The sequence below is a fragment of the Coccinella septempunctata genome, chromosome 9, assembly GCF_907165205.1.
Source record: "Coccinella septempunctata chromosome 9, icCocSept1.1, whole genome shotgun sequence".
NCBI lineage: Eukaryota > Metazoa > Arthropoda > Insecta > Coleoptera > Coccinellidae > Coccinella > Coccinella septempunctata.
Window position 1 is genome coordinate 5,236,185 of NC_058197.1, and position 11,561 is coordinate 5,247,745.

The 11,561-nt window shown below is 35.2% G+C and overlaps 1 protein-coding gene across 1 annotated transcript; it reads left to right on the plus strand.

Moving 5' to 3' along the window:
• The first annotated feature begins 5,233 nt into the window (after positions 1 to 5,233).
• On the plus strand, positions 5,234 to 10,732 carry LOC123320803. Its single transcript, XM_044908236.1, has 6 exons — positions 5,234 to 5,725; positions 6,201 to 6,261; positions 7,668 to 7,759; positions 8,688 to 8,780; positions 9,638 to 9,924; positions 10,134 to 10,732. The coding sequence occupies exons 1-6, from the start codon at positions 5,262 to 5,264 to the stop codon at positions 10,142 to 10,144; spliced, it is 1,008 nt and encodes a 335-aa protein (XP_044764171.1). The 5' UTR covers positions 5,234 to 5,261; the 3' UTR covers positions 10,145 to 10,732.
• Positions 10,733 to 11,561: the final 829 nt, after the last annotated feature.

The window sequence follows — 11,561 nt, forward strand, 5'->3', positions numbered from 1 at the left end:
TACCAAGGTATGATTTGTAGACAATGTTATACCGCATGAACTCAAAAATAAAATTCTGGTTATAGGCGCTACTGTGGGAATCATTATAATCGATTCTAAATCTTTTTTGTTTGTTTATAATCCGAAATTTGCACAATGGAATAATCCCATGTTTACAGGTGATGTTGATTTTTTATTATTTCTGTATTGTTGGAAATTCGAATTTCTAGCTGCTATCAAAACCAGTAAGCGCGACCGTTGACACTTGCCAATAAGTCAACTCGCGAGCCAATGAAAATCGTACTAGTGGCGGTCTTCTATAGGTACTAAGGTAGCCAATGATCATAAAGGGTGTGGGGACCTGCCAATCACTTGCCTCGCGCTGCTAGTGATGGAGTGGATGAATGAGAAAGTTACCTCATTATGCCTAACATAATGTTATTATGTCGTTCAAAAGATTACAAAGTAAGGATCGAAAGAATGGCTCAATTGGCTATTGAAAATGGCGGTCAGTTTTGCAGTTGAGAAAGACTATGTGGATGTGGAGGGAAGAAACAAGAACTCTTTTTTGCAAGAACTGATTATCGCAGATGAGGAATGAAGCAATTCGTCAACATTGTGCGCCTATATGCCATCACATACCTACATATGTAGACTTTTTTACATTACTTTTAATTCCTTATCAATCGACCACGTACCCGCACTAGTCCAACCTCAATTGAGAGGCACCTAAAGGCGGGATGTGATGTGATGTCACTGTCGGGTATGAGTCTCTGAGCCCACTCGTTCATCTTCTCTATATCCTTTTTGTTGAAAATTTTTTTGTCTCTTAGTTCTAATCTTAGGTTCCAGTACTTTTTTTTATGTTTCGTTACGCTTCGACCCTGTGATGTCTGCAGTATATCATGATGTGTTCCATGTCATCACGCCCTGTTTTGCACTCGCACTCTCCATCTGTGGGTCTCAATTTAAAGATGCTTAGGTAGGCTAACATGTGTCCATGCCCAGTCAACAACTGAGTTGCTTTGAATGTCGACCCGAGTCTCTCATTGCCTAGATCTCTAAAATTCTCTTGGCTCGTTCCAGAATCGCATCTTTTCATTCTTTTCAATCTGTTACGTCAATACCGTCCAATAAAAGCGCAGATCTACGTCTATCTACGAATCAGAGCAAAGTCTGCTCGCTCTCTTTCCTCCGAGATGTAATTCTGGAACTCTACATCTCATTGTCTCGCCTCTTTCCCACACAAGTTGCCATTCGTCAATCATGCTTCACATTTAAATATTTCGTTTTTCTTTCTTGTCTGCCGTGAAGGGGGGAGGGGGAATAGCAGAGTAGATTTCGTGCAGGAAGGTCATGCACCGATAATGTATTCTGTCTACAACAGGTTATTGAGAAAAGGGCAGCTAGAAACATAGAAACACATATAAAATTCGTGGACCTTTAAAAAGCGTATGATACCGTTGCAATTACAAAACTGTTGGAAGTACTGGAGCAGTCTAATATAAATCATACGTACATACAGGCATTGAAAGAACTATATATAGACTCAAAATCTAAGGTTGAATCAGGCAGATATGTTACCAAGGAGTTTTCAGTAACGAAAGGCAATGACAAGGATGCTGTATCTCACCAACCCTCTTCAAAATATACATATCCAAAGCTTTGAACAAAGCTGATTCTTTTCTTATTATTAATGATGTTTTCACTTTGTCCTCACCCAAATCAATCATCAGCTTGTCCTCTTTCAATCTGTTGGAACGAAAAACCATAATGTCCGTCTTCTTTCTATTCAAACTGAAATTGTTCCTTGATAGCCACGTTGGTATATAACTTCGCATTTCAGCTGCAGTTCACTTATATTACGTTCCGCTATTGAATATTTGGAATCATCCACAAAATTCGTCGACTCGGTATCTTCGATCGAATCTGCAACTTCACACATATCATTTATCATTAGGTCCTTTCGTTTGCATAAAAAGTGTAGCACTTTTCTACACTCAATGTCGATTTGATTTACACCAGTGTGAAGCAAATGTAGTTTATCTACAAAAAAGAGATGTAGATGTCCTCTACACTGGTGTAAATTCAATCAGCAAACGAATACTAAAATCGAGTGTAGAAAAGTGCTATCTCATGCAATGATAGCGAATTTCGTGAACACTTCGTAGAGGTTCTTGCGGCGATTGACTTCGTACTGGTTTCCACATCACACCACGAACATGTGCTACCCTCAACAAGTCCACGTAATTCAAATCAATAAGAAATTCCAAAGTGAACAAACAATATTTGAGGTGAATTTCCTCCCAGAGAAATAATAAAGAAAAATTATAATGAATAATGGAGAAGAGAAAATATCGAACACCCACAATTCCATATTTTCCGAGATTTTCAATGAGAAAATCTTTATTCAGGCAATCAAATGCCTTAAATAGATCGATGAATAATCCTGAGACTAACATTCCTTTTTCCAGGAACTTCAAAATATTATTAGTGAATTGAAATATATAGCCGTTTGGGTGGACCGATTTTTCAAAAATCCATGTTGAGACGGATGGAAAAGATCATGAATATTGTAATATATCAGAAGTCTAGTCACCCTGCTAGCTCAAATACTTTCGAAAAACTATTCAACAGGCTTATAGGCCTATAGTTTTTCCAGTCCTCAGGATCCCCATACTTGAATATTGGAATTATCACCGATAGCTTCAGCTGCTCAGGAAACACCCCAAACCTTCACTATATGACACAATATTGAAGAGATAGCATCAACACTCAATTGAACAATTTTAACTGGAATTTCGCCAATTCCAGAACTTGAATTGCTTTTCAGTTTCCTAAATATCTCAACAATCTCCTCTATGGTAAAGGGCTTCACGTAAAAAGATGTATTGGTTTCAATATTGCAAGCAAATTTTGAATTATTGAGATTTTTCATCATGTTCGGGTTCAATTGAACCAATAATTCATTGTAATCATCCGCTGTTTCCTGAGGTGATTTAGAAGTTGTATTTTCAAAACTGCCTTCATTCCTAATTTCATTGCATATTTTCCACATGGCTTTAGTCTTATTATCCGAGTTTTAATTTCTAGCATCAATGAGTATCCAGTGTAATATATTTCAAGGGAAAATGTATATTGAAAATATTTATGAAGTCATTCGAGAAGCTTTGCCATTGCTTATTATCCTGGAAGCTGATGACGTTTTGTTTATTTGTTGAAGCACTGGAACCGACTGGTGACGCTTGAAGAAAATCCTATTAACAGCTACTCCTTCCGGCCAAAAATCTGCACTCATGGCATCCTGCAAATATTCTGCCGGAAATGGAACTTTGAATGATGAATATATCTCCGGTTGTCTTGATTTCAATTTTCACATTTAAAGTCTGGTATATGCGGTTTGAAAAAATCACACAGCTTATTCTCTGTAGTGTCAGGATTTAGTCGGAATACATGAATGTATGACATTATCATTTTAGGTACCACTGAGTTAGTTTTCTGAGTACCAATTATTGGTTTTGGGGATTTTCTTGTTGCGCTTGTATTGCTTTGGTGACTCTTTGGAGCGAATGTATCCAGTATAATATTGTTCGTTTTCCTCTTCTTCTTCACTACCACATTCCATTTTGACTATCAAACAATATAGCATATGTATGAGTTTTAACAAAGGTAAGTGAATGAGGTACCTCATAAGCCCGTTAATTGAAAACACACAACTCATAATAACAGTTTTATGATTTTCAATTTGAAGCGCGAAATCAGAATACTCTTCCTTGTATTTTATATAAATATCGACAAGAAAATGAACATCCTGAGGGACAAAACATAAGTAAGACGTTGATTGTTCCTTTTCTTATCGAATAATTATCGATGTTCAGAAAATACTCTTTCCAATCACTTTATCCTAATTTTTTTTTCTTTACAGAATGGACGCTTTCCTGTTTAACGCCTTCGGAATTAGTTCCGAACCACTTGGCCAACTCAGTAGAAAGGACATCGAAAAGAATTTGGGTTTGGAAGAAGACAAAATTTTTGCTGACTCGAACAAGATCTATCAACCTGATTCATCTTTGTCTAAAAACTCCGGAGTGAGATTCGAATCACAGCAATCAGCTTCCCAACTCAGCGAAAAGGTTTTGTGTTCGGAAAAAGCCAAAGTCTCTACCGAATCTTACAAAATGAACCAATATGATTATTCATTGTATGATGACATCTTCGGAATGAGTTTAGCATCTCAGCAATCAATACCCCAACTAAGCAATGAGGAAATGGAAATGATTTGTTGTCTGGAAGAAGCCAAAACCTCTGTTGATTCGAACAAGATCAATCAACCTGCTTCTTCCTTGACTAACACTTTCGGGAAGAATCTCGGATCACAGCAATCAACTCCTCATCTCAGCGATGAGGAATTCGAAAGGATTTTGTGTGTGGAGAAAGCCAAAATTTTTGCCGAATCGAACAAAAAACAATCTGATTATTCATTTTCTGACATCTTAGGAAAAACTTCAGAACCTCAGCCATCACCACAACAACACAGCAATGAGGAATTGGAAATGATTGTGCGTCTGGCAGAAGCTAAAATCTTCGCTGACTCGAACAAGATCTGTCAGCCTGATTCTTCCTTGTCTTACAACTCCGGAATGGGATTCGAATCACAGGAACTCAGCGAAAAGGTTTTGTGTTCGGAAAAAGCCTCTGCCCAAACGAATAAAATGTACCAATATGATTATTCATTGTCTGATGACATCTTCGGAATGAGTTTAGAATCTCAGCAATCAATACCCCAACTAAGCAATGAGGAAATGGAAATGATTTGTTGTCTGGAAGAAGCCAAAACCTCTGTTGATTCGAACAAGATCAATCAACCTGCTTCTTCCTTGACTAACACTTTCGGGAAGAATCTCGGATCACAGCAATCAACTCCTCATCTCAGCGATGAGGAATTCGAAAGAATTTTGTGTGTGGAGAAAGCCAAAGTATCTGCCGAAGGGAACAGAATGAATCAATCTGATTATTCATTGTTTGACATCTTCGGAATAACTTCAGAACTTCAGCCATCACCACAACAACTCAGCAATGAGGAATTGGAAATGATTTTGCGTCTGGAAGAAACCGAAAGCTTTGCTGAATCGAACAATATCAATCAACCTGATTTTTCCTTGTCTAATAAACACGGAGTGAGTTTCGAATCAGAGCAATCATTTTCCCAACAATGCGAAAAGGTTTTGTGTTCGGAAAAAGCCAAAGTCTCTTCCGCATCGAACAACTTCGACAACTTCGGAATGATTCATGGTCAACTCACTGATGTCGAATTTGAAAGGATTTTGGGATTGGGTGAATCAAATGTCTCTGCCGAATCGGCCACGCAGATAAATCGATCTCATTCCGACCAATATATGACGGATTGGAATTCGCTTTTTGAGCAGGAGCCAATAAAAATAGATGATATGTTTAATGGACATAGTTCCCATCAAGCACCGGACACTCAACTCCAAAATTCGATTATTTCACCAGATTCGGGCATCTGTGATGAAGGATTAGCGGAATCCGATTCATCTTCATCAACTCCACCTACCTATTCCCAAATTTTCGAAGTGAAAGATCAATGTTTACAACAGAAGGAATGTTACCGAACATCGGTACCCAAGTCCACACCCTACGTCTTCAAAACGAATTCGAGTTTATGGAAAAATCGCAATTACGAAATAGTTGAAAGTGTGAGGCCAACAAGTATGATACCAAAAAGGTGAGTGATTTCTACCACTTATATTCAAAACAAATTATATGCAGGTCGTTCCACACTTCGCGCCACCTGACGATTAATGTTCATTTTCTAACTGATGATTATTCTAACCGAAAATTGTGTATTACATGCATTTTCGAATCAGATACGTGGAAAATGCTTTGTTGGACAATTCAAGCAGATAACGTCATTCTTAAAACATAATAATTTTTTGTTAATTGAAACTTGATATAAATCCGAAATAAATTGAATATATATAAATATATATATCAAAACAATTGAAGAATTTTGGTAGACCCGTAATGATAGTTCTTTAACGTATTTTCGGAATTGCATGAACAATTCTTTCAGTTTTGTTTTAGTAATCATATTTTTTTATCACGAAATTTCGAAGAGACTTCAAAATTTTCACCAAAGCCGCAATATAGCGGTTCATTCCAGAAATAATACAGAGAATAACGAATTTATATTTTTGCAGTGACGTTATCAAGCCAAAAGTGAGAATAAGAGAAGGTGTCCGGAAACTGCAAAAACAGAAGGTAAGTTTTGTACTATTATTAGGTATGAATTCAATTATTATTCTTATTCGTGTGTTTCTGCTGACTGAGGTTCTACACGAAAGTTATTTCAACTCTAATTCATATTTTCAAAACTACAAGAAACATAAATCTTAACTTTTACTAAGTATGAATAAAAGATAAATTTTTAATGGAAAATAAACAATAAAAAATTTGTCGGCAGATAGAAATTCAATTTCAATGGAAAGCTCCGAAACATTCATCTATACAGCGAGTATTGAAATTTTTTTAATTCAAATATATAAAATAGAACTCATCAAAATATCTAAATAATTTAACCAAAAATCACCTATATGAATCACTCAAGATGCCGAAGCTATCATTCCTCTCACTTCTAGACTACTTTGTGTAGGTTGTAATTGATATCGATTCTCGTTCATTTGTTGCGAGATGCCTGTTACAATCATAAAATATTTGGGAAATTTGTTGCATAGTAAAAGGAGGGATAAACAACGTGGAAATATTGTGACAGGATATAGTGATATTAGTGCTTCCGTACCTTTACTCCATTTTTGACGCCTTGCGAGAGTGTGCAGACATCTAAATTATATGCATTTTCAACTGCTGAAATGAGAACAAACACGCGAACATCCAAAGTTGCCATTTAATTTCATTTCCAATCATAAACCATACACCCAGCATTGTTCTAAGCGAATCCATATTTCAGATTCAATCATAGGGAGAATATTTTTATTATTTTCATAATGAAATGAAATAATTATTGTCGATAATGCAGATCACAGACGGATGTATTTTATGGAGGTTTATTCCAACTTCGTCATTTTGACTGTTTTGCATGAGCAGGTGATTTTAAGGGAAACAGTTTATTTCATTCTTCTTTAAATTCTGCTGTGAAAAGAGAAACACTAACCTTGTAGTTATATATAAGAAATTTAGTATAGATTCTCCACGAGTATATGGGGGGTGTTCGAATTTGAGTAGAGATCTCGTTCACACTTCTTTGAGTTATCAATCGAGGGTTCGATCCTGTTTGGGATAATCTTCCGGACCGTACAAATCAAAAACAATAACGATTCACATTATGGCTTGATCAACTGAGACATAGAGAATATACGGAAAGAATATCTGCATTCTTGGAAGTTGGAAACACAAATCTAATTAAATACGAAATGGTGGAGAAAGAAAATGGTTGTCGAATAATGTACTTTAATCATTATTACACGCACGACGTATCAGAGAATCTTTGGAAACGAAGCTCTTTGTAGACAAGTACCGGGTACTAGATGTACCTATGCATCTGAACATTTTCATTTTTATTTACTCATCATTCGAATTGACGCGTCCTTCATCAAGTTTTAGGTTTTCATTTTTATAAATAATAAAATGAATTTCCTTGGAATTTTCAGGTATTCAAGTGTTCCAAATGCGAATTCTCTTCATACTTCAGGGATATTCTGGACCAGCATATCCACAGAACACATTTACAACCAAATCAAGAGTAAGTAGAGAACAATTCAGAATTCAAAATTTATAATATGTAGTACCTAACTATTTTATACACTTTATGTGAAAGAAATTCAACAGGTGAAAATAATTAGAGGCAAGTGTCATATTTAATACATACATTACTTATAATGCTTTCAATACTTTCAATCAATTCTAAACAAATATGTTTATATATCTATGCCAGTACGATGTGGGTGATTGTCTTTCAGAAATCTCTGACGTTACCACATTTTCGTGTCATCGGAAAAATGTGGCTAACATATTTTTTAAAGAAAAGCCTCGTGATTGTACTCGTAGATACTCGATAAGCTTCGTTTTGCTGTCAATTTCAAACTTCGATATCCTGATCGTCCCTTCAGTATTCAATTCATTCATTTCATCGAAGAATGCACTATCGATCACCATTATTTTTTTTTGTGATGGCCTCTTTCGACGAAGAACCTAAAATTCTTTTTTTTTTTCTTTCTTCCTTGTTGTATAAATAGCTAATAGTTCAGTCAAGTCGAAAGAGCGCTTCGAATGAAACCTCATTATGAATTATTCTTAAGCCGATTAGATACATGGCAGAACAGACTTTTTCCGCCGACCTCTTAATAATATAATCTCATAAAATCTCATTTCGAAGCGTTGGGTATGAAGAAGAGGAAAGAAAAAGTCTATAAAGCATTTCAGTGGTGGAACCTTGTATTCAAATCATCCGGTTACATGTTTTGGTTTACGTCATTGTCAAACCAAAAATTCTGAAAAGTTGTTACTTGTAAGTGCAAAATATGAGGTTGAGCAAACTTAGAAAAGGTGAAAAATAATAATGTTACGTTTCAGTTAAATCTCTCTCTGAAACTCACGATTTTTTAAGTTCCATTGTCATATATATATAATTGTTATGTTTGCATATTTAAAAATTTTATTTATTATTTCAGATGCAAGCAGATACAATCGAATGAACGTGTTAATTTTACTATCAACGGAAAAGAAAAAGCACCCCATTCCTCTGTTGCTAATAGGGCGTCTATGTAAGTAAATATAATAAATTTTTATAATTATTTTTCAGAAATTTCAAATATTTTAAATTGTACTGTAATCAATTGTTATTGTTCATGTTGAAAATAGGTTGCTCATATTGATGTACATTTTTGTGAGATACTTAGAATTATCTGGAGAAATTAAAGAATAGCGTTTTTCGTAATCGCTTCGCTTACCGAGTGACACTTTGGATCGGAAGTTGGCATGAAATATACATTCGCAATAGACTTCGTAATCGATAGGGAACATGAGCTTTAAAGTTTGCTTTGTATCGTATCTGTCATAATGGAAATAAATAGCGTTGTGAAGTATAGGGCGAATGGAAGTATTGTACAACTTTAACTAAATTGAGTCCAAGCAACATATAAGGGGAAGAATTGAGAATCCATGTTGCGTTTTTAAAGTGAGTTGAATCAATATATCATCAGATATCACTTTATCATTGCCCCTACAAAATACTCCTTCCAAATAACCTGTTGAATATTCCTTATATGCGCACACTGAACATTGAACACATAGGCACACGAATAGCGACGAATAGTCAGTTCGGCTCTGTAATCCGATGTGAGAATAATCTTTTGATTCCAGCATTAGAAACAAAACAACATAAAATACTTCGCAAGATGTATGTATAAAAATTATTTGGTATTATCGAATTGACTACTTATTGACAATTTAGAAAACAAGGATTCACAACCATTTCACCATGATTCCTTAGACTTGTAAGCTCACCTAAATGTTTTTCCGAATGCACTGTTTTTTGAAACATCAACTGAACTACGGGTCTTTCGTGAGATTTTAAAAGGAACGAGAATAGTTCATCATAACTTATTATATTCTCTTTCAGAAGGAGTAAGAAATTTACCTGCACAGATTGTTCATTTCCGACGACAGATTTGAGAATATTTCTGAATCACATATTTGTGATACATAAATACCGCTGGTACAAATGTCTAATCTGCCGTGTTTGCACGACATCTCCAAATGCAAGCATGGAGCATTTTCGAAAAAATCCTGATCACATGATACCATATGGGAAAAGAAACTCACAGAAAAAGATAATTCAACCGAGACGAGAAAAAAAATACAGGTACAAGTCGGATGAGAACTTGAACATCGAGGTGAAGAAAGAAGGTAACAATGAAAAGTGAGTATACATCTATCAAAAATTTACATTTCCGCATAATCATCATATCATATCATATCAAATTATTTTGTCTTCTCTCAAAATGGGTTTTTATTTTATTATAAATATAAAACAGTTTATTGTGCTTGGAATTTTGTAGCCACTTCAATCAAAAATCACTGAGTGAATATTTTACTATTTATTTTTGCTTTTTCAGGATTGTTATAACACCCAAACCTCATTGTTTCAAGAAGGGGAATAAAATAGAAAAAAAATTCTACTGTGAGGTTTGTGAATTTAAAACACTTAGCTACAGTACACTGATGGTACATAAGAATAGGAATCATAATTTGGCTATGAGATGCCCAGGGTGTTTTCGTCACTTAAATTCGATAGCTGAATTGATAAAACATTTAATGGATAGTCCCAATCATATGACGACTTATCTCAGATGCAACATTTGTGATTTTGGAACCTACGATGAACGGGCATTAACGATTCATAAGAAGAGGAAACATTTTTAATCAATTCATGACGGAAGTGAACGAAGATCCGTGAAGGTGAAAATATCTAATGTGAGTAGAAAGTATTATTCCTGGAATCGAAAAGAAGAAAATGAGAAAAGTATGGACGTCACTGACACAATCGAAGTAGATTCTTACGTTTGCATATAAACTAGAAGATTTCAAATAACCGACTTTGCAATAGAGGCAAACGAGAAATATGAAGTGAAACAACGTCTGAACTTGGGTACCTAAAACATATTGTATAATGAACCAAAATTTAACCCACATTATTTCACTACTGATTAATCGATCGGCCAAGGAGAATTACGAGAGAAAATATGGACCATAACTGAACGAAAGAGAAAAATTACGACATTTCTTTGATAGTGCTGTTCGAACATCCATGAAAGTGAAAAAGTATAATTATTGAAAATAAATTTTACGAAATTTCAGAGTTGTTTTATTTGACTTCACAAGAAAGGTGAAATTTCTTCTGAGATAGCACATAATATGGCTAGTAAGGGTAGGCAATAAAGGCAGACCTATCCTTTACCTAAAAAAAGCCTAAAATCTTTAGGCTATTTCGCCTTTGTGGAATCTACTAAGTAATGGAGATAATTTTTTTCACCCATCATGCCTATCCTACATTTCTTTTCAATGTATTATGTAATCGAAGAATATTTGATTGAAACTTCTCATCAAACATTCAGCGATCTCTACCAGCACCTGCAATCCTACTGCTACCTATACGTGAGAGACATAAATTAGAAAAGAACCATTAGTAACAGACGAATGTTATTAGCGAATCGTACACCCCGACTGTTTCGCCTTTTCGAGTAGTCAGGTACATAATTTCGAAAAATTTCGAAGTAGTTAGGTTGAACAGTGGGTAATCATCCTCTCCAAAAGAAGCAATTTTTTGGCATTTATTTGCATTCAATTTTTTGGCGTTTTTTCGAATTCATGACATATCTTTATTTCCTATTTTTACTATTATTATTGGACCAAAAAATATGGGCAGTCCAGGGTTCAGTCCTCTATAGCATTCTGATAATATATACCGAAACACAGAACACGGCCTTATCACCAGGTGAAATGGACTCGAAGGCACAACTCAGTTTAGCAAGGCTGTGGTCAAT